The 24,451-nt window shown below is 40.6% G+C and overlaps 1 protein-coding gene across 5 annotated transcripts in view; it reads left to right on the top strand.

Moving 5' to 3' along the window:
* The window catches only part of elavl4 (ELAV like neuron-specific RNA binding protein 4), a 99,046-nt gene that overhangs the window by 26,816 nt on the left and 47,779 nt on the right, over positions 1-24,451 (top strand). For 4 of the 5 annotated variants that reach the window (XM_036579199.1, XM_036579202.1, XM_036579201.1 and 1 more), the window contains exons 2-3: positions 14,121-14,207; positions 19,511-19,751. In XM_036579199.1, the coding sequence (XP_036435092.1) occupies positions 14,121-14,207; positions 19,511-19,751 (328 nt within the window). The remainder of the gene's footprint in view (positions 1-14,120; positions 14,208-19,510; positions 19,752-24,451) is intronic. The other variant, XM_036579203.1, reaches the window with a different exon arrangement.

Consider the following 24,451-nt stretch of genomic DNA (forward strand, 5'->3'; position numbering starts at 1 on the left):
CTCTGGCGCAAATTCAAAGTGCCACGCACAGACAGGCGATAATCAGCTGGATACACTCGCTCACACGCGCACACACACACTATGCACATGCTGCACACAAGTAAACACACTACCCGCTTTCAAAAAGGACTCTGTTCTCCACGTCTCACCTACTGCTGCCTCTCCAAATACATATTCCAGTGCGCTCAACGGAGGCAAAGGAAACATTCGTAAAGGCTGATTATCATTCAGTGTTCATCAACAACACATGTGGAAGGAATATTTTCTTTTATTTCTGCCTGCTGTTCTTCTCTTTCCTCTGCTCTCTTTCTCCGTCTCCATCCATCTGTCTCCCTCACTCTGTCTTTCTTTGTCTCTCTCACTCTCCTTGTCCTCCTTCTTTCTTGCTCTCTCTCTGTCTTATACACTCTCTCTCTCTCTCTCTCTCCCTCCCTCACTCCCTCCGCCTGCGTGTTTTGGTATTCATACAGACGTTTGGATTTGAATGGCAGCCTCTCCTGAGACTGTGCACAAACTGCACATTTCTCTGATCTACATTTTGCACCCCAGGAAAAGACAGGAGCAGCAGAGGCAGCAGGAGGCGAGCCTTCACCGCTAGCTATCGCCAGCTCAGCTCCACACACTAAAGCCCCCCACCACCAGCCAATAAACTCACCAGCCACAGGGCACTAAAGGACATCTCAAGGTCACTCAAAGGATAGGAGTCGTATCAAAAGCTCTTTTAATTCAACTTTTAATGCAATATTTTTACACCATTTGATATTGCCAGCTATCTTTTACATTGGAAGAACAGTGCATGGTAAATGGACTAACAGAAATGGTCTGCAATTACTTGGTTAAAAATTTGATTCAGTGATTAGGTGGTGTTTAGATATGACACTTTTTTGATAAAATAAAAATAAGGAGTGCCTGAATATAAGTTTTGTATTCATATGTTAATGAATGCTTACAGCATGCTTGCACACCAGGGGCATAACAATGCAGATTTGGTGTGATTTTCATTTATGATATATAATTCAGTATGAATTATACTTTAAAACATAACACAAAGCATAAAACAGCAAAATAGAAGTGCTAATATGGCAGTGACTACAATGGAAAAAAATATCGCCCTTTTTCCCTTTTTTTCCTTTGCAAGCCTTGTCGTGATATCAATATATGCACTTCGAAAGAAAGGTGAAGAGAAATATTCTCAGTGGCTCAGGGAGCGAAAAAGAAAGCAACAAAAAGAAGAGAGTAAAAGGAGGATTGAAATGAGAACAGAAGGGAACAGTGGGTATAAATGTCAAAGTTGCTTCTGCTCTTCGAACATCAGTGGTTTGGGGTCAAAGTTCATGGAGACTAAGGGTCACCAGTCTGTAACGCCACAATGCAACCTGACAGAGAAAGGGCAAATGGTAGCATCTTGATCAAAATAGTAACCATAGATACCACTGTTGGCATTTCACGAAGGAATTGTATTGCGTGAAGTCTTGCCCCTGAAGATCTTCTGTGGCTGTAGATATTGTTATCTCGCTGTCAGCTGGAGTTAGCTTGATTAGGGGTGAGAGCAGACCCTCAGCAGAAGTTGCTGTCTCATCTCAGAGCAAACGTCATTTATTCAACAAAATGTCTTCCTCGCTTTCTGCTTTTATTTACATGCAACAGGTTCACCGCATGCTAGTATTTGAACATCACCACTAATGAAAGATGTACAGCCTCACAAACACCAACGTGACCAACATTAATCGGTTCGTTTACACACCAGAGTTTAAAACAGGCCATCATCCTTATGCGCTCAGCTTGTTACTCCGGTGAACTCTGTTTCAGATTGGCTCTGCATGGATAACCCTATATATTTCCTGGCACATACTATATGAGCATCGATTGTCCCCTGTGGGCATTTTCAATTACACTGTAGCTCAGTAGTGGAAGATTAATCTGCTATTTTGAATGCATGCCACATTTAGTGCTTTCGTTGAGATTCTGCAGGGGAGTTATCTCCTCAGCCATGAGACTCCATTAGGTTCTTTTTGTCTCCTTGCTGCAGCAGATGCCGCTTTATGCCTCAATACCCTTCTGCATATTCTGACCCATAATCCAGAGACAAAGACGTCTCTCATTGTTGTTTTATTAAATGGAACGTCAGTCTTCATCCTGCACTTAAATAGAACTTAACCAGATAGATAGTCAGTAAACAGGCAGTTAGCGGCCTATAGGATGAGCTGTGGACAGGAGTGTTTTGCTCTGAACTTTCTTTTATACATAGATTTTTTTGTAGATTGATTGATCTCTGTTATGTCATTCACTATTTCAGCTGGGGTTTTTTATTATTGCTTGCAGCTCTCATTTTTACACACAATGGCATGTCACGTTTTCTACACACTGTACACACTGCCATTTTTATCTTTATCTTCAATAGAGAAGCAGGTTAGAATGCCCTGGTTTACTTTAAAACTGAAAAAATGGAAGCAGTTGGCAAATATCCATGTAAATGTAAATTTATTTAACAGTGAATACATTATACTGTTGTACCATTTGTGGCTGGTATACATGCCCTTTATTTTATTATTAATAATTATTTCACAATCATAATCAACCTTTTGATTGGATATGAGAAAGGACATATGATGATAATATGATATAAAATATATATGGGTAAAATAGGACACTGTGAACTGAACTGGTTAGCCAGTTTACAGCAAATGCTAGTTCTGCTGTTTGAATCATTGAAACAAATATCTAGTAAAAGTAAACAAACCTGCTGTACTTGGGGATCGTATTTGTTGTATAACCATCCTACTAGACCTTTACCTACGACAGAACACTCAGAATGTGCATGGAATGGCAAACGTGTTTACTCAGTAGCCGCAACAGCTACAGCATAGTGCTTCTGGAAATTTTGTGGCAGATGAACTATTTATTTTGACCAAATATGTGTATTAGTTGCAACAAAGCCAGGTTAATCTGTACCATGCAGTCCAATGATGACTCATGCAGCATCTGTCCACTTTGTTAGTTAGCTCTGTTTTACTTCTGCTTGTGTAAATGTCAGCTTTTAACTAAGGATGTGTCTGATGCGGTACTTCTTGAGAAGCAATGACAGGCTAGGCCAGAGGTTGAGAGTGAGGTCTAGTATAAAATGTATGGGAATTAACATTAGCATATTTTTCAACAGCACAAAACCCACAAAAAATCAAAAACCTCGGGCCGACAGAAGACCTGTATGAGATTACGAGCAGACTCAGTATGTCCTGCCACCTATCTCTTTCTTTAAACATTAAAATTGATGCCATATATTAAATATTCTGCTCCACTTAATTACTGAGGCAATCTCGTATCAATTACCTCCATGCTCTTTTATGAAAACAGATGCAGAGCTTTGCTCTTCTGCCTGTTTGATGGGCTCCAGCACAGATTTTAATCGATAGCTGAATTGGCTTCATGCGATGAGATGTACCCTTGGTGTGTTTGTGTGACAGCTCAGGATTGGGTGATATACACGATGGCGAAGTAAAGCGTCAAACGGAAAGTTAAGACTTGGGAATAGGACTGTTGTGGTTATTCGATTAAACTCGAATAGTTTGTTAAAAAATGAATGGATTATAGTACCTTCTCAGCAATGATTAGTTGACTATATATATATATATATATATATATATATATATATATATATCAAATTTTATAGGAAAAGGAGAAAACCTACTTTACTTTTAATGTAAGTCAATGGAACCAGACTTTTTTCTAAGGCATTTTGGGCCGTTACTTTTGGTCCATTCTGCATGAAATTGACACACAACGTAAAGGGTAACAGGTATTTGCAAATTATGTCAAAAACTAAAAAACATCAAAGATGGAGATACGAGGTTTTCTTCCGACAACAGCAATGTATATATATATATATATATATATATATATATATATATGTTTGTGTGTGTGTGTGTGTGTAAAAAATTGTGTTTTTATCTTTTTTTTTTCAGTAAAGTATTTTGGAATCTTTGAAAGGCTATTCATATTTTGTTATTGTTCAGTTCAGCCATTTTTATTGCTTGGCCTCATCAAAATAATTGGAAGATCACTTGATTACTAATACAGTTGAGAGTATTTGGGAATACGGGATATGACAAGCAGAAAGTGAAAGTAAAAATAAATGTTTTTTGTTGGTTAATTTGTATTAAGTGGATAGGAAAATTAATGGAGAACTGAAGGAGAAGTGGAAGCGGATGAGAAAGAAGGAGTGGTAAAGGAGGAAAGGAGTGTGGGTGGAAGAGAGAGAGGAAGAAAGCAGAGTGAGAGAAAATAGTGTTAATGAAGGAAAAGACTGGGTAGTGGAGAAGTGAGGAGCAGCTGCAGGAAGATGAGGAGGCTGAGATTGGATTAACTCGACTTCAGCAGCACAGGGCCTGTGTGTGTGTGTGTGTGTGTGTGTGTGTGTGTGTGTGTGTGTGTGTGTGTGTGTGTTTGAGTGTTTAGGACCCCTCATCCGCCCAGGAACATGAGGCTGCAGGCAGCTTTTTTTTCTCTATCCCCAGCCTCCCACCCCCTTCCTTGCAGGCTCTTTGTACAGCTTTTAATACCTTGCTGTAATGAACAAATATTATCTTAATGGCTTAAAAAGAGAGAATAATTAAAAGGAAAATACAGGGTGAGACATTTTGCCATTCATAACAAAAGGCATTCATCCTCAATTTACTACTTCACAAATCCCTGCTTTCTAACAAAAATCCATCTTAAATCTAACTTCGTGCTTAAATGTCAGCAGCTGAAATGCTACATATTATCGCTGTCACATCAAAACTTTACCAAATTTTTTATCTAATAGCGCTTAACATTAAGGTTCCCTTGACTAACATAATGTTCTAACAATGTTAACTAAATAGTGAACATCTGCATTAACAAACCCTGAACTTCAGCAAATCATGAGTGTAAACAATGCAAGGAACACTTGTATTAACTGATCCTTGTTTAAATGTTAACTAAGTAATGAACACCTGCAAAAACATGTTTGAAAAGAGGAGTGTGTTTGTGAAGAACAATTAAAAGGTATAAAAACCTTCACATAATGCAAAGGTTCTATAGCAGTTTAAGGGTTCTTCCTAGCACCTTGTGGAAGTTCTTTTTTGTGGAAGAACCTTCTAAAAGGTTCTTTGCACTCACACATCTGTTTTACACATTATCAAAAGAACCACCCAGTAAAGTTTTTTTTGAGAACCAAAAGTGGTTCTTCTATGGCATCGTGCATATAACCCTTCTTGGCCCCTTTATTTTTAATAAGTAAAGTTAATAAATAAACACAGAGTGTCAGTGGTTAATTCAAAGAGTTCATAAGTGAGGCTGTTAACCATAAGGCTTAAGTTATTTTTCATTTATTATGGTTATGGTTGAAGATCATGGTTTTCTAATGTTAACTAATTTGCTATCTAACGTGTGAATATTGTATGTCATTACATTAACATAGATTTGATATTCATTTCTTTCTCCTTCTCCTAACCCAGTTGCCTTGACAGTTTATTGTATATGAAGTTCTAATAGTAAGTTAACATAACAGTAGTCTGTGTTTTGCATTCTGTTAACTTCTAAGTTCAATCAACTAAAAATTTTAAGGCAACCACATTGCATCTATTTCACAGTGGATTTCAGAGATACAGTGTTTTTTCATGGCAGAGATGATATGCTCTGCCGTTAGAGGCAGTTGCACTGAAGTGGGTGAGATGAAGCTAGTTAGGTGGTGTGTGTTGGGGGGGTGGGGGTGGGATGAGCAAGTGGAGCGTGACAGAGAGAAGCTGCACAGGTGCACCAGCATTCTGCTACCTGCCAGCTACCTGCAGCCATGTCAACACAGCACCTGGAGCTGACACAGCTCAGCCAAGTGCACGCACAGACAAAATTTAATCCCTCCACACACACATACACAAATGCTGTAGCTACAGCCCAGCGAACTGCATGCGCAGAACGAAACTAAAGCACAGCGATCTCCTAACCTTGTGCTAAAGGCAGACCCAGGAAAGCAGATTTCCCTGAGTTCTTGCAGCAAGGTCACCTTTACTTTAACATAGAGGCTGCTACACAGCCCTGAGAGACTCGGTGTGTGAGTGTGTGTAAGTATGTGTGAATGTGTGTGTGATTTACTCTATGTAAAGAGAGAAAGCATATGTAAAACAAAGGGATGTAAGAGAGGGCATGAACAGAGTATCCATTAGGTTTGTCATGATTAAATCTTGATTGCTTTGTTCAAAAATGTAATTGTTTAAAATAGATGATATGAACACATATTTTAAATTCTTCTACTGGTCTCTGTTACAGCAAGAAACAGACCCTGATAGATATAACAATTTAAATGCATTTTTGCCTTGTAGTATTTATCTTCATTTTGTAATTTATCTGATAAAATATTTTAAAGCTTTCCTTGATTATCATTTTACAACAAAGTATTTTGAAATCATGGAAATGTTATGTATGGTTTGCAGTTACTTAAATCTGTCTTTATTGGTTGGCCCCTACTAAATTAATTGTCAATATTATCAGTGGATTACTTGATTACTATCCATCAGTCTGTCACTGACAATCAGACTGAGTCTGGTTGGCAGTAAACACATGTTAACACACACACACACACACACACACACACACACACACACACTACTTCATACACTACTTTCTGTCTCTTTGATCATCACCCTGCACATGAACCATGTTTTCCTAATAACGCTGGGCCACGAACAGAAATAGCTTCACATCCTCTGAATTTTCAGCTATTATATGTGTTTTGATTCAGAAGTAGCACAACATCTCCTCTAATGAGTCTTTCTCTGCAGCATCAGAAATACATGCAGCATTAATGGAGATATGGGCAACTAGGGTTAAGGCTTATGGATGATGTGTTGTCATTGAGTGTGTGCATGTATGTGTTTCAGGGAATATGTATTTGTAGTCACAGTCGAAAGCAGTGCGGTTGTGTTTTTGTACATTTTCAGGACAAAAATGTACATTGTTGGAAAACCAAGAAATATAAGCATAACCTACAATATCAAAATGATCAGTGCTTTTTAAGAAATGCTAGATGGCTCATATTGTTTTACTGTAAGAATAAAACCATTGCTTTTCTTTTACTGAGGTTTACGGTCAGGTTGAGGGTTAGGCTTAGAAAACTCTTACATAATATGTAATATGTATTGAAAATATCCCATATGTATTGTGTATTACAAATATATAGATGGGCCATATTACCGTTACATATACTTGAACAAATGGGACATCAGTATGTATAGGTACTACATACAGTTCTATGTAGTACATATTTTTTCGACATATGTATGAACTCATGTCCTAAGATTGTATAAAAACAAGGATGTGTGTGTGGCTGGGCCTAGCAGGCTGCATCCCCCCCTGCATGCTGAAGGACAGGAGCCCTATGCCTTGTGGCTGGCTAGGCATTAGGCCAGACTCTCTCACATTTCAGCTGGGAGCCAGAGCAGAGAGAGCTGGGCACTGGAGCCACACAAATTCAAGTGTCATCCCAGAATCAAGATGCTCACCAATTTTCTGCTTGCCTTGGCACAGAGCTGGGAAGCAGCCAATGTCCAAATGTAGCCAGGCGTCCTCTGGTGGCCTGGACAGGACTGGGGCAGAACTCAGATCTCAGGGCTTTTCCACCCCCGTTGGGGATGTTGTCCAGCAGAGCAGAGCAGAGCAGCGAAAGGAAGTCAGAAAGTCTCCTGTTGAAAAGTGAACATATAAAATAATAAAACCGTTCTCCAGCTATAATCTCCACTCACAAATGTGTTATTTGTAGCAGCTTTTTGTTTTGTTTTTTTTTATACATATTTTGTATATGTGTTTCATGTTGTTGTGTAATCAAGCTAATATTAGTACGATAGTAAATTAACTTAAACAGGATTTCTGTCAACGTTCTATAAAGCTTGTACGACCCCACAGCAACTACGTAAGAAAGCGTTTGTGGGCAAAGCAAGGATAGGTCACTTGATCTAATTTATGAAATAAAAGCTCTGCGGTTTTTGGTTACATCACAGTTTATTTCTTAGATTAGTCATCATTGCCGTGATGAAATATTGTAATACATTTAAAGCATGTATATCTAAATAGGATTACGGTGGCTTGTTACTGCTGTTTGAAAACATGGTGAAAACCTCGCCACCACATGCCGTGTTGTCATGTTGGGTGCTAATTCGCTTCTGCAGAGGAGCTGCAAGAAAGGTTAATTTAAGGCCAAGAAGATCCCACGCACAGGGAGAGAGAATGAGAGAGAGAGAAAGAGAGGGGCAGCTGATGAGTGGACCATGCTATAGAGAGTGGGCAGAGCAGAGGGACGCAGGTGTTTCTCCAGAGCAATAGCCTAGAGAAAAACACAGTGCCACTGACGCTACCAGCCTTTACACACACCCTCTCTTTTCCTACTCTTTTCTCCCCACACTCCACCGGCACCTCCACCCTGAGCCTCACCTCCCCATTCCCTTCTCTTTACCAATGATCCATCTTTTATGAAAGTGTTCCTACTTTGCTTTTCACACAAGTTTATTTTTGCATTTGAAAAATGACACCATATTCTATATATTCAATATACTCACCAATATACATATATATATATATATATATATATATATATATAATATATATATATAATATATATATACAAATATATATATTGACCAATATAACTACTCCAGAAACATTCCGTTCTTCCACTGTTTGTATTGCCTTTCACCGTACATCAGGAAACCTGTATATTCAGTGTATATTCAGTCTTGTTGTTCTGAAGATGTGCCATAATTCGGTCACCTGAATAATCCATATGGGGTGGGATCCACCAGAAAGAAAGGTCAGATTCCTCTGAAATTATCTGATAGCAAAACTTGAGCTTCAAAGACACAGAGGCCAAGAAAAGGAATCATCGCTCAGCAAGATGCACAGCAATCCTGCCGCAGCCTATTGAGACCTGCAGTAATGTAAAGGATAATGCGATCAGGGCTTGACACTCCAGGAGCCTCTAACATGTAGCTTGTAGCAGACATGTAGCTATGATGAGTGTAACAATACACGTATATTTCAGTATGACTTCCAACTCTGATGTCAAGTTTCTGTATGATTTCTGAAACCAAAATAAGCTCCAGAAATTGCAACTCCTAAAATTTCTAAATGACTTCAATTAAAAAAAAAAGCCTAGTCATCTGAGCGTCGGTGTGTAAACAGCATATGCCCCTTCCCCTCCCTGCCTACTTTACTCTGACAGAATGTAGCTAGAAGCCTAGTGTTGATCACTCACAGTGGTTTCTATGAAACATGCCGAAGAAAGACCCTCAAAACAAGCATTTTGTCAAACTTTTTAAATGTTTATTTTTCCGATCAGAAGAGACTGAGGGGAGTGTCGGCAATCTTTAAACATTTCCATACACTGTTTTGAACAATCATTGTTTTGTTTTTTCTTTATTATATTGACATTGTTACACCCTTGGCAGCCATCACATCAGGGTGTGAAAGAGAGAGTGAGAGAGAGAAAGGGAGGAATATGGAAGTAGTAGGAGAAAGAAAGAAGAATGTTTGGATGCAAAAAAAGAGAAAAGTGTTGAGAGAAGTTAAATGAAAAACTGCTTTTATGCTGAAACATTTGATGTTCAGAGACACTCAAGAAAAGAGAGGGAGAAAGTGAGAGAGAAGAAGTGAGGGAGGAGAAGAAGAAACCCATTTGCTAAAGTAGATGCGGATCGATGGCGGTGGAGCTGGGCAGACTCAGCGCATGCCGTCCCACATTACTGCCGGGATTGATTTGCCGAAGCATCTGTCTGACCCAGGGCCGCTCTGTAGCCGGGGGGGAGGCGTCCCAGATGCAGGCGCAAAACGCAGAGATTAAAAACTAAAAAATCAATACACACACAGAACCAAACTGACCTGTTGTTAAGATACAAGAAATGTATAAAGACTCATATCTGAATGAGTTTTGACAGCTTGGGTCCCCTCTGGCATTTCAGCATGCATGCACAGTGTATCTGGGCGTGGTTTCTAGGGACAAACCTGTAACCTTGGATAATGCTGAAAAGAGATGTACCCTCAGCTCAATTTCTCAATTTGTATTAATAATAATAAAAATAACTGGAACAATAATATGTTCTAGTTATATATTATTAACCCAATGGTCATTATTTGAAACAATTACCAACTAAAATCATTACAATTATCTTAAATTATCTTAAATGTCATAGATTACCACATTGTTAGCTATGTCAGTCATCCTGTAGTAAGAAAAACATAATAGGTAAAACTAATATTGGCATGGCAGAGCATGTAAATGATCCAAAAGCATAACTTTAGTGTATATTATATAACTAAAGGGTTTGCAAAAGGCATTAAAGACCACTTTTAAGATTTTTTTTCATGATATACATTGTTGATAGAGGGTTTTAGACACATAATGCCACCTTTATTCCTCATACTTTTCATTACGCATTGGCTTTTATTCGTTTTAAAAAACGTGTTATATCCAACATTATTACCCATGGATATACAGCATTTTGGAATGAAACACTTCAGTTGTAATTATTTCTTTATATTATTACATGTGATTTTAAACAATTGATGATATTTCTGCAATTTCCATTTTGAAATTGCCATACAGAGTTATCTACACCATCAGTGTAATGTGACTTTGAAATAACAGTTTCATATTCCACTTGTACAATGCTGTCAAAGTATTGGAAAAGAAAAGGCGAGTTAAATTCACAGCATTCCGCTTGTCTGCCAGCACAAATAAATTGGAGTGCACGCACAAGTCTACAAGGAAAAAGGCCAATTCTCAGCCTGTTCATAAATATTGTTCTCGTCCTGCTTTTGTGCTGGTTCATTGGGCCAGGCTCTCTGGAGCTCAGAGTGCCAGAACAGAAGAGACAGAATTATAAGACTGCAGGATACTCCAAACATAAGGAGGTGCTCCAGGTGAGCCTCCATTTTGTGATGGACGATCTCACTTCAAACGTACAACACACACACACAAATTATGGTGTGTTTTACTGATCGTCCATTTTGTGGCAGAACTTGTTCAGATACAAGCTTGGTGACTGTGACGGGTCAGTCAGGTTAGTTGGGGTTAAATTGGATTAGATTAGGATCTGCTAGGTTAGAGAAGAATAGGCTTGGTTAGTTATACTTGTGTTGGTGGTGTTTGGTTTATTGTGAACCGCACCAGCAGGGGGAGTAAAGCATGATTCTGTACAGAGAGCAAGAGATGCTGCATTTTACCAGAGATGATGCATGATGCTGAGAGCCAACACGTTAAAATATTTCCGGGAATGCAGTCACGTAGTTTTGACGAATGGGGGGGGCGAGGGGACTCCTTCCCCCCTTAAGCAGACAACAGAAACCCAAGCCCCATCGCACAAGCAGGAAATTCTGCCCATGTCACCAAACTTAAGTGATTATTTTTCCCCATTTTAAGATTACAGGGAAGTTGTGGGCATTTTTATAATCGTTAGGATCTTGTGATTATTTTAAACCGAAACAAGCATTTTCCGATGAGCTGATTTTAAGAAAAAACAGTTTTGTCTCGAGTTTGATCAGCCCCAGTGTTTTTGCACAGGTTGCTGCTGTTGCTCCGGGAGACGGGGGCAGGGGTGAAGCGGTTGATGCAAGACTTAAGCAGACAGGAACTGTACCCCTTTTCACCTCATTCACTTGAATAGGCCTGCACCATCTTGGTTTACCATATATGTGACATGAAGTGCAAAGAGTACTGCTATTTGTAATACTGGTATTGATAATATGAATAACGTTTCACTGGCAGTTGTATGAGTATATATGTATGCAAGCGTGTATGTGTGTGTGTGTGTGTGTGTGAGAGAGAGAGAGAGAGAGAGAGAGAGAGAGAGCATGTTTAAGAATGATCTCCTATACTGCCATCAAAATCTTCAGCAATGTTTCTGCTGCATCTGTCATTACTCATATTCTAATTTGCCCACTCAAATGCATATGTTTCCCATAATGCACATAAAGAACAGATCCATTCTTCTTCAAGCAAATTGCTGTTTATCACACACTTTCTATCAAGACCGAGTTGTTTGTCCCCGACATTCATTTTGATGATTAGGTAGTTTTACTGCAAATGCAAGTCTGTTCATAGAGCTACAATGCAAGTTGGTTTCATTTCAAAACTGCAAGCTTCCATTTTAGCAATGCACGCCTTAAGATGGTGTACAATTATTGCTTACCGAGCCCTTTTTTCACAAAATTATATTCCATTCTGTGAGGCTTGAGCAGAACTGCAAGCAGCCTTTCTCCTTATCACTTCCCTGCAATATGCTAGCTCCAACTGTGAAACAATATTAGCCTGCATTTCTTTCCACAGTGAATTGTCCAGCTTGTAATATTCACAAAAGCCTATGTATTTCCTTAATGTAAATTTAAGACTATTGTCCAGTTTGTAGTGTTCACAAAAGTCTATGTATTTTCTTGATGTAAATTTAAAACTGTGTGAAAAAGGAATGTGGGTTAATGTTATCTTGGATTGAAATCACATTGTAGAGAAGTGATAAGGAAATGGGTTTTGTACAGTGCTGCTAAGCCAGAGCAAAAGGGGCTGTAAGTGAAAAGAGTCTCGGTAAGCAATTATGTTAAACACCTATGCATTAATATGTATGCATGTTTGTTTCTGTGGCATAATCATGGTGGACAATAGCAGATGTTTCACAGGCTCTGTTCTAGAGATAGCTAGAGAGAGCTGAGACAGTCAGCTAGAACAAAAAGAAGTATTCCACCATTGTCTCATATTTCACAGTTTGAGTCATAGAAGCTTGGAGAAAAGGTCAGTGAAAACAGAGAATGAATTCATTTATAGTCTGTCCTCTCCCTCCTGTTATCTAAGGACATTAATCTGTCCTTCTGCTAGAAACCAGAGTGACTGATTGCTTTTTAGAAACTGTGAATGATGCGCCCAAATCTGGTGCATCAGTTGGCTGTGTCATCCCTATATTCTCACCTTGAAGAATCATTCTGCACGTGTTATCAGTAGCTATGCATTTGGTTCATGCTGATAATCTGTGGTAGAGGCCTGACCAGAGAGCAACGTACTATGAATTCTCTTTAAATTACTTTGAAAGATGAATGTGCACTATGTTTCATTACCATAGCAATAAGAATGTGATGTCATACCCTGCGGTCCTCACTAAAGCTAAAACCAAGGTGGCACGACAAAAAAAAAGATTCCAAATGCCCTTTGAGCTGGACTCTATTCTCTATTTCAAATTACTGCCCCCTGCCCCTAGAGCACTGCAGCAATAGCTGTTAGCTGTTAGCGAAGCAGCCGCTCCCACCACCACTCCCCACCTCCCCCAGTGTCTTTTCCTTTCCTCTCCCATCCCCACTTTAGCCGACAGTCCATTTTTCTCCCGCGCCTAAAATGCCCTAGCATCCATGCTAACGCTTAAAGGATGTGCTGATGACATGGCTTCCTCCCCTCCCTCCCCTTCTTTTTCTCTGATGCTGAAGTGTATCCTCCATCATCGAGCTCTGGATGGCTCCCATTACACACCTTCTCTGTCCCTTCCATCTGAGGGAAAGGTTAGGTTCAGAGTCCTCCTCTCCTCCTAAATTGGCTGTTTTCGCTGCCGGCTTCACGGCTTCGGCTGTGATTTGCGGCATCCCCGGCTTGGTTGGTCTCAAGCAAAAGATCTGCCTCGCGAACCTGGGGGTTGCAGGGAAGATTCATTCTGTTGTCTTTTTTTAAAGAGGTGTTCCTTGCTAACGCAACATTTAGCATATCAAAAAGACCTAGTATCATTTTTAGCACATAGCATCTAGCAGTTTTCTAATATAAAGAATATAGCAGAGAATAAAATACCTAGATTGCCATAAAACATTCCATAAAGCCGCCTTGTGACTACAGCCACTTTAAGAGACCCTGATATGGATCAAAATTGAATTGAATCGAGCCAAATTTCAGCTCACATTGAATCAAATCATCCCCACACATACTTCATTACGGAGGAGGCGCCGACTAAATTTCTTCCAAGGTCCAAAACGAAAAGCCGCCTGTGTGTTTTAGTGTGCCTGGAGACCGTCAGGGCTGGCTGTGTAGAGTGGATTGGTATAAGAGAAAATAGGCCTGTCTGAATATTGACCCTGCCCCCCCACTCCTGTAGGGATCGACAGAGACTCAGTGGCGTCAGGCAGACTTGCCGCAGCTCCAGGGCTGGGCTGACAAAGGACTGCTGACACAGCCAAAGATGGTAAGGAGACTGCCACCCACTTACTGCCATTTTTACCACCATAACTGCTGCTGCCCTGCTGCCTCCCATACGCTGGGGTAGATAAAGGCCGTGCGCACTGCGGCCCGGGGCTTGGAGGGTCAAAGGTGCCTTTGTGCTCATGGCTTACATCGCGGATTTTGACAGCTTTTATGTAATGTCATAAATTTGTTTGCTCTTCTCATGAATGCTAGCAGCGCTAGCTAGCTTGTTAGGTTTGAGGCCTTGCCATTAAGGATGCGAAGATTCATAAAGCTAGCACATTTTAAAAACGTACTGATGTAGCCATCTCCTTAATTTCTACCTGTGCCTCATTTTCTAGAGCCATATTTTGTTTCTTCCTAGATTTTGCTGACGTAGGGCACATAAATAAGATCACACTTCCACCGAGACAGGCACCGCCCTCAGGCTATTCTAATGACCGGAGAGCATAACCAGTGAAAACACATATTAGAATAGAGCCTGACATTTCAGCATCACCGCTAATAAGGCCATTATAGTGCACTGTTTAAATGGCAGGTAGCACAGACACTCACTGAAACGCATCACACACACACGCACACTCACACACAAACACACACACCTCTGGATCTGCTTGACTCAGGGACATTAGACTGGTTGAACCTGTATTTTTATCCCCATCCTGACATTCTCTAAGGCACTTATGTAAGGCAGAGTGGCAGAGCCACTTCCTTCCCACTCGCACACACTCAGGCATACACACATACACACACGCGCACACACACAGCCTGAGCGGAGCGGCGCAGCATTCAGAAACAGTCGGCAGATCTGCCATTGCGTTTGAGGAAATAAAGGAGTGTAATCTGGGGCTGCTGTTCAGCTGAATCAGAGAGAAGCTGATGTCTGTCCTCAGGCTGACACCGAGCCCTCTGTGATGGCTTAGCCTGCCTGTCTCTCTCTGCCTGCTTTCCTCTCTCACTCTGCCTGCGCCAGACCCAGCCAGGCCTGCCTAGAGAGAGCCTGACTGCCTCAGAGAACACTATATCCTGACCTCTATGCTGAGGCTGTGTGTACTGTATGTTCTCCCAATCGAGACAGTTTACCTTATGCACAGTGCATATTCTATCGCTGACCTTTTTTAGCTTATCCTAAACAGTGCACATATTAATGATGCCCATTTAGCTTACCCTATACAGAGGCTTAAAATTTCAGCAGCACTTTACTTAAGGGCAGCATTCGTAAGGCCACATGACACTTACATAAACCTTTAATGGCAAACTGACATAAACCTGTAGAAACTTTTATAAAGGCTTATTCTAACAAGCAGCAGTAGTCGCAAAGGCTACTTTTGTTCATTTATGTCATTTCCTCTCAGCCAGTGTTATGACAACTGATGCTTGTTGGAGTAAGCCTTAATAAATGTGTTTTTTTTTTCCCAATATGTTAAACTCAGCATAAATAGAAATTATAGAAATTGTGCACTATAATTTGTAGAAAAGTGCTTTATTTAACTTTTGTTTCCTGTAGAAGATGTGTTAACTTATTTTCACTCAGCAGTGTAATTTGATCAGGTATATTTAGTCTTTTGCATGCGACTGTAGGTTTGTGTCAGTTTTCATGAAAGGCTTATGTAGGTGTTGTGTAACCTCATAAAAGCTGCGCTTCAAGAAAGTGTTACCACAATTTCCCCCAGCCATGTTTAAAGTAGGACCTGACCAATACGTCAGTTGGCCTATAATATTAGCTGATATTTATTGCTTGCAGTTTCATTGCTATTTGTGAAAACACTATGATAAAATACAGTGGCTTTTCCTGTGAAACAGATTTGAGTATTTAGTGATTTATGATAAGGCTTTTTACAGACTAATCACCACTATTTAATGTCTATTAGGGCAATACAGGATGTTCCACCCCCTGTGCTACATTATTTATATTATTGAATGCTGTAAGTTTTTGCTGTTTATTTGAGATTAAGAAACTGACAAATTTGCAGGTGACAATTAGACAATTAATCTCAGTATTGGTCAATACCGGCCCTTAGTTTAAATATAAGTTTGCATAAGACAGAGTCAATGCCCTGTCATAGCAGTAGGCTGCTCTATCCTTTATTAGAGTAAATGTAAAGCTGATCACAGACCAGCAGCGCAGGGTCACTGTCAGCACCAGCAGATCCTATGGTAGAAACACTGCCCTCCTCAGCACCCTGGGGCATAGTAGAAGATGGAGAGTAGTTAAAGCGCTGGAGGACAATAGAGGCATTTCTGGAGTGGGTAGTAAAGGAGAGTGGGTGGGAGGAGAAGAGTTTAATTGGCAATTGTGACATGAGCAGCCAGGTCTGTTTTGAGGATTTGAATATTTAAAGCTCACATTCTGTCGGGTTGGAAGTATTTTTTTCTGACAGAATGGTACACAGCAGGAGATGTAAACAGGCTTAATAATGCCCACCCAAACACACACACATCCACACACACACGCATAGCAATCCAGTCGTGCTGAAATGGTGACTACCCCTTTGTGTGTCTCCGTCTCACTATGCTGTGCATACTGTCAAAAGCGTAATTTACATGTGCATCCGCAGAGCTTTGCAGATGGGCGTCCTCTGGGCTGCAGGCATCATTTTGTCATATTGGAAATTGTGAGTGTGAGTGCAGAGACAGAAAACTGGAGACAAAAGAAAAAAATCAATATAATGCAAGTCTCAAATGAGAGACTGTAAAGTCTCCCACATATCCTGCCTGCAATTAGTTTTCAGCTAAGAATCTTTAGTCTTAGCTGAGGGATGTATACAGTAGTATTAAAATAGTAGTAGAATTTGTCACTTTAAAGGCACCAAATCATGGAGAATTAAATTCTCCTTTGTTAATAAAAAATAAAAAAGTTTGATGTTGTATGTAAACATTGTTGCAAAATGTCTTTCGCTCCCAGTCTATATACGGAAACTAAGCTGCAAGCAGTAAATCCCCCAAGTAGGCCTACAGTAGTTTAGCCATGCCGCTTCAAGGTTAAATTATAAGGAATGTTTCAGCCCAGACTGCTTTTTGAATGAGCTACAATACAGGACAGAGATCACTTACATATATCGGTCTTAAGTCCACAGTAACAAAAACAGCCTGTTTAATTCCCTGTTTTGCTTGTTTATTTTGCCTGTTTAATTTAATAAGGCATAAAGGGCGATAAAATATGATAGAATATGAGCCCTTTAAATTAATGTGGTTATACCTTCACAATGTAAAAATTAACTTTCTGTTCATTCTGTTATCAGAAATAGTCAATATGCAAACTCCGGCCTAGCGTTAGACCAAAAGGAAAACAATTTTCCAGATGCTTTAATTTGGTTAACCTTTCTAAATATGCCGACTTTGATAAGAGAGGACCAAGCCTCAGAGTACAGACACAGAATATTTTTTGAACAGCTAAAAATATCAGCGGCTGTATTTTGGCTTAGATCTCAGCTTTCCCCTCTCCGCTCTATTATTTGCCACTCTTGAATCCATCGGCAGGAAACATTAGGGTCTCCCCCTCCATCTCTTCGCTCTAGATCTCGATATGAATTACACCACAGCCAGTCGGAGAGGCAGAGCTGAATATTAACCATGGTTGGGTAACAGCCCTGCTTGCAACTAGTCACAATCAGGTCAAGTTCAGCCGGTTTTGATTCATATTTGTTTCTTTAGAGGGGAATTTAAAAAAGAAAAATGCATTTTAGCAGCGACTAAAATGTTTTGACAGTGACGGCTGCCCCTGTGAGTCCCCGTGGCCAGTTCCTAAAAACCCGTCACTTCGAAACCCTGCGCACGATGAGAAAGTCATCAAGGTTCTGTGTGCATACAGTGTGTAATGCTGTCTTCCAGGGTCAGAATCTTTGGTATGAAAAGGAGCAAAAGCTAAAGTGAAGCCTTCAAAGTTTTCCAACGCCTCATATTTTTGTTGTTTCTTCCCCTGAGTACATCTGACAGGAGAGCAGCTTTTAAAGGAAGCAACCCTGAGGACAGCCTTAAAACACACACACACACACACACACACACACACACACACACACACACACACACACAGACACCACACACAGAGTTAGAAACCTTAAGCAATAAGAAGTTGACATTACCATAGCCACCTACCCCCACTAAAAAGAGTTGAGTGATGAAATTAAACACATACACACACCCTTGCACCCACACCCTTTATGCTAATAGCTGCATACATTTAGTGGCAGAGCAAAAGGGATCTTAAAATAAAGCGTTTGGAGGCAGACAAGCAAAGCTTCTTCAGCTGTGTCTCCCTCAGGGCCAACACGAAGCATTCAAACACCTGCTCTGAAAGCGCACCGCTAAACGCCCGCCAAACAGGTCACTCTGACAGCAGATCAGAACGAGGGGCTCACTGTCACACCAAGACAAGCTTCAAAACACAAAGCCAAACTCACAAATAATCACCTATACAGAAAGAAAACCAAAGAGAATAGTGCATTTTTCCCCATGGCTGTACCATATGTAGTGTTAAAGGGCCCATATAATGGAAAACTGAATTTCCATTTAAAAAAAGTTTCATGTAGTATGTGAACACAATCTAGTTCATATAGTCCACATACGGAAACTAAGCCGATTCTGATTCTGAGTTTATTGTTTTTGTGACATCCCAACAGAACTCATTTACATATATCACTTTTCAAGGCACAGTAGCAGAAACAAGAGATAAAGAGAGATTGGACAATGTTCATGTAAAAGAGGCATGATAGCTTCCGAAACATAAACTAAGTGTAAACTTAGGGAAAAAATAAAATCCAAGAAAAATTGTTTATGTAGGATATGGGCTCTTTAACTGTGTATTATCTGTTGTGCTTGTCAGTGAAAAGCTGTACCATTGATGTGAAGAACAAGTTCAAGTGCTCAGGAACTCCCAGCCATTCTGCTGTATTTTATTAAATGAAGTTAGATTTAATAATCATTTGATAATTAAAATGGTGCTGTTAATGGTAATACAGATCTGATAAGTGTTAGTAGACAAAATACATAAATGTAAATTAATTTATTTGATAAATTTCTTATGCAGTGGCTTGGGGTGTACTTAGGTGTTTATATCCGGACTAAGCCTGGTCCTGCACTAAAAAGCACTGTCAATGGATAATCCACAATGACAGTGCAATTTAGTCAAAGACTAGGCTTAATCTATGTCTTTAAAGCCTAGATCTCATGACTAGAAATGATGTTATTGTTTAAATCTCTAGATCCCAAGATTAGCAAATACCTTATTGTTTAAGAATGTATCTGTAATAATAAGAGAGAAGCTGTTTCCTTCAGTTTTGTTTTTCTTGCTCGTGCTCTTCGCAGATAATCAGCAACATGGAGCCTCAGGTGACGAATGGGCCGAATCCGGCCACAGCCAATGGTCCCTCGAGCAACAGTCGCAGCTGCCCCTCGCCCATGCAGACCAGCGGCTCCAATGATGACAGCAAGACCAACCTCATCGTCAACTACCTGCCCCAGAACATGACCCAGGAGGAGTTCCGCAGCCTCTTCGGTAGCATTGGAGAAATCGAGTCCTGCAAGCTGGTCCGCGACAAGATCACAGGTACTGAGAGAAGAGGGTTGCAAAAGATGAGCACCGTGTTTAGACTCACTACATAATGTGAAGTGTCCAGTTAAGCTGGGCTATGTTGTTGTAGCTAATCAAAACCAGTGAGGAAGGAAGCAGCAAAAGCATAAACATTTATTTTATGATAACATTAACTCAACTCACCAAAATAACTAAAAGAGCTAGCTAGCTAGAAGTAAGTCCCTTCATATGCAGTTAATAGTACATGATTTGATTGTATAAGGTACTCTTAACTGTAGGTATTTTGCAAAAAAAAAAGTTTTCCACTGTTAGGCTGAACAGAATCATTTCCAGCTTTCTGTAAATCTTGTCTAACCATGCAGCAGTAGCTACAAAAGAATGTATTCGTGGGCATAGTATGGATAGCTCACCTATTATTATTACGTAGGTAAAATGATTTGTTGAAGGATGTGAATAGAGGTTAAAGAGTGGGAAAAAAACGTGCACATATAGCAACCCCCTACCTTATGCACTCATCATGACATCTTCAGCTCATTTCCACTACCTTACTGAAATAAAAGTAATCAAATCCCACACAAAGTCTCCAGGTGGGTGTGAAAATTGAGGGATGAGTGGAAGGCCTCATGATGTTCCCTCACAAAGCAGGCCAAGGAAAGGCTGAGGAGAAGTGATCAGGAGGCCAGGCCAGGTTCTGGCCTGTTTTAATATGGTCCTGTGGCAGTACTTCTTGATCTTGGGGCTTCCTTCTGCTCATTATGGAGAAGGAGAAGCAAGTTAGAGCCCAAAGAGAGAGAGAGAGAGGGAGAAGGGACACTGAGGTGTTTAAGCAGCACTCCCCTGCTAATCACAGCCCTAATCCCACACTAGTGGCTATGTGGGTGGCACACAGATGGATGGGGAGGCTGCTAGCAGATAATGCCAGATAATGGCTTCCATTTTATATCCTACTTAGTGACACTTTGCTCTGGATAATCTCATTAGAGCAGGGCCGAGCCTAAAGCCGCTGGTTTTTAAACAAAGAGAGGGAGGGAGATTTGAGGGGGGGTGGTGGTCACGAAGCCCAGTGAGAAAGGACACTGTAAGAGAGAGAGTCGCTGCACTGGCTCTTGACCACAGGTCGTGGGTCATTGATGTTGTTGCCAAGGAGTCAGATGGTCGAGCAAGGACATCATCAGTAGGTCCTGCCATGCTGGAGTAATAACTATAGATGGCATCCTGTTCAAGATCAAATTTCAGAGTACACTTTTCTTCAACTCAACAGTACTAGACATCCACACCATTAAAAACACTGTTTAATATTTCAAAAACATTTTAAAAATCTGAGTTTTTTTTCCTATTCTAAATGTAGTCATAGGTGGGCAGAGTAGCCTAAACACAGACTCAAGAAACTGTACTGTTACTTCTGTGAAATACTGACCCAAGTAACAGGGCCTTTCCAAAAAACACCTTGAGTAAAAATCAAAGGAAGTATCAAGTCAGACAACTACTTAAGTACTACGTAACTTATAGAAGTGCAATAGAACACATCCAGCATCTATTGGCTTAGAAACTGCAGTTAGTTATGCTCAGTTCTCTTTTTGAGATTCTTTTTTCTAAAGTAAAATGATAAACCTCAAAAGTCAGAGGTGTGAGCAAAGGCAAAGCAGTATATATGCAGTCACCACTGTAACACATTGGAATTAATTACCAAAAAGGAATTAGTGTCTAAAAGTTAATGACTAATTTTGTAAAAAGTAGACAGCTGTCTTCACAAAGTTACTTGAGTACAAGTAAAAGTATAATGGCCTGAAAATTTTACTTAGGTGTGTAACTGAGTAAATGTATTACCCACTTCCGAATGCAGCTGAACAGCCAAGATATGTTGAAATGTGTTGAAAGTTTGTTTCTTTTGTTTTAAACTGGAGCTATGAGGCTAATTTAGCTTCTAGTTAGCATTGTGCAAATCGCAAACCTAAGTCATTGCACACTTGCCTCAAACTGGGACGCTAAGATATTTCAAACAGACTCCTTTATGTGGGTTCTGACACTGTATGACTTGAAAGTACAGATAAAAATCCCATTGTTTAAAATAGCTTTGGCTGTTTTTGGCTTGCAACGTATCTATGTCCATTTTTATAGATAACAGTTTGTCACGCAGCATCAAAACCACATACAGATGTCGGAGAGAAGTCAGAGTGAGAATATTAATGTTGTGGCCCTTCAGGACTTTATATGAACAATACTGAGGTAGTTTATTAAACATCACTTTATCAAATGAAAGAGAAACTTGCTTGTATGGTACATACTATAGAGGTTATTAGTACTGAGGTAATGAGTTTCTGTGAAGGATTAAGGGACAGTGTGCGGTTAGAGACTTGTGTGCATGAGGCAGTCTGTTCTCAGATCCGTGGTTTGTGCTCATCTCCACTGGGGTCTCCAAACTGGCTCAGGAGAGAATAGAGCTTTATAAATACTCTTCTACCCCCCCACATTTCTACGTATCTGTGGCTCCCTTCCCATGGGTGCAATTTCCTAGTTCAGAATTTTAGACTAACTAAGCACTCCCTGTTCTTTGAGAAACAGAGAGGAGTGCCAGGAGGCTGTGTGCTCAGCCTGCTACCATCATTAGCTACAGTCGCAGGTATAGTAGAGAGAGAGAGAGAGAGAGAGAGTTGCAGTATTAGAGCACGGATGGCGTCTGAGGCTCGATGTCATAATATTTGACCAGATCAATCTTCCCGAGCACAGTGCCGGGCTTTCATCTACAGGCTACGGATGTCAGCGTGAAGTCACTCCGCCCTGTTTTTCAAAGCACTTCGACGTATGCGAGAAAACCTTTTACAAAGCAGTTCAAAAGCAGCAGCGACGGCTCCCTCGACAAGGTGAGAACAGGCAGGCCTTTGCTCCGTAACAGACAGGCCTCTTCTTCCCCTTTCTTCCTCTTTCCCTCGCTCCTGTCAGCTTTGATGAGACGCCAGGCAGATGAGTTAGCGTTAGCCGAGGCTAGCGCTCTCGCTCCCTGACAGGCCTGGCTGACTGCTGCCCACTGAAGTGCCACCGCAGATTGTTTACCCATCTCCTCTGGCATGCACACACACACACACACACACACAGCTCCTCTCGCCTCGCCGCTGTGCGTGCAATACGCCAGAGACCTGAGGCTTAATCTTTTATTTAATGCAGAGATACACGCACAGGGGCCACACACCCATGCTCCATCAACTGGCAAAAATGTTTTCTTTAATTTTTTATCTCTGCTTAGCAAAAAAAGCAAAAAGAAATTAGTTTTAGTTTTGTAAGTCGCATGGCTTAGCTGATAGGGTCAATATTTATCCTCATCTGTGTAAATTCCGTCAGCGGAAGCTATTTCTTTCCAGCTTCGAGGGTGGGGAAAGCATTTTAAAAGTCATTACAGTGAGGATTTGTTTGAGGCAACGACCAAAACAGATGGCTGTGCTGCTAACTTAGTGCAAAGTCTTTGTTTTTAAAGGCCTGAATCAAGCTGAAAATCCCCCTAGTCAAAAATGCACACATCCTCTGCCAATGCTGCCGCCTCAGCTCCTCTCGGCTCGCTGCTAATATAAGGGCTAAACACACAGGCCGTGGGGAGAGCCTAGTGATGTTCTTATGGGCTCGGCAGCATCTCGAATAAAAAACTTTTAATGGAATACATTTAGAAAGACTATTCGCTTCTGGCTATCGGCATTGAGACAATGGAAGCGACTGATTGGGAGCCAGTCCGGCGAGAGGAGGAGAGGTGATTGGATCCTTGTTACTTCTCCAAATCTCCAAACTCCATGGACCGTTTTCTCCACTTTCCTGACTGCATTTTCCCCAGGAAAAAAACCTTGAATGTTCTTGTATTTATAATGAAAAGGCAGAAAAGGGAAAACACACTCATGCAGGGCCACGAATTGATTGCATCTGTGATTTTCCATCTGAGAAGGAGGAAAAAAAAAAGTCATCTGTTCGTGTTCTGTGAGCGGTAAACAATTACTGTGCGATTAAAAATGAAAAACTGCTCCTTTCTCCATCCTTCTCGCACGTTCTCCCTCCCTCTCTCCCTTTCTCTCTCTCACTCAGGCCAGCGTTCTTACCTGTCCCTTGGAAAAGAAAATCGAATGGCACACACACGCACCCCCTGTCCCCCAGCCTTCTTTGATGCCTTCCACTTCCCTTCATTATTTTCCTTTTCTCGCCTAATCTACAGACTCCTTTGGCTGGAGTTTAATGGCTTGGCACAGGAAGTGATGCTGCCATCAGTTCAGACTGTGTTTAACACTTATGTAGCTGACATCAAAGAGCCTTCTGCATTCTGTGGCCGCTTGTTCAGGTATACATAACCACTCGCACGCCATCTGTCGTGCTGCTGACCTGAGCACAATGATTCAAAGCTGAGTGTAGCACTTGAAATACCAACAGGACTCCACTGTTCACGTCAGGAATTTGTCTTCCAGACTACAGCAATTCTGTATTTTATTACAGTTAGTTAAGCAATGAACTACATTTACATTTGCATGTTCTTCATTCTGTATCAGTACATCTACCCTTCTGTTTCTTTCTTTCGTTTGTTTTAATGTCCAAATGTTGCTGTCCAAACAGAAATCTTCATGTTTGTCGATTTTTATTTTTCTACATCATTTGAACACAGCAGTTGCCTTTTATGTTATGTGGAAATTTCATGATCAATAGACCAATAGAAGTGCTTCAAAATTACTCGGCATACTTTTGCTTTA

Source organism: Colossoma macropomum, unplaced genomic scaffold, assembly GCF_904425465.1.
Source record: "Colossoma macropomum unplaced genomic scaffold, Colossoma_macropomum, whole genome shotgun sequence".
Taxonomy (NCBI): Eukaryota; Metazoa; Chordata; class Actinopteri; order Characiformes; family Serrasalmidae; genus Colossoma; species Colossoma macropomum.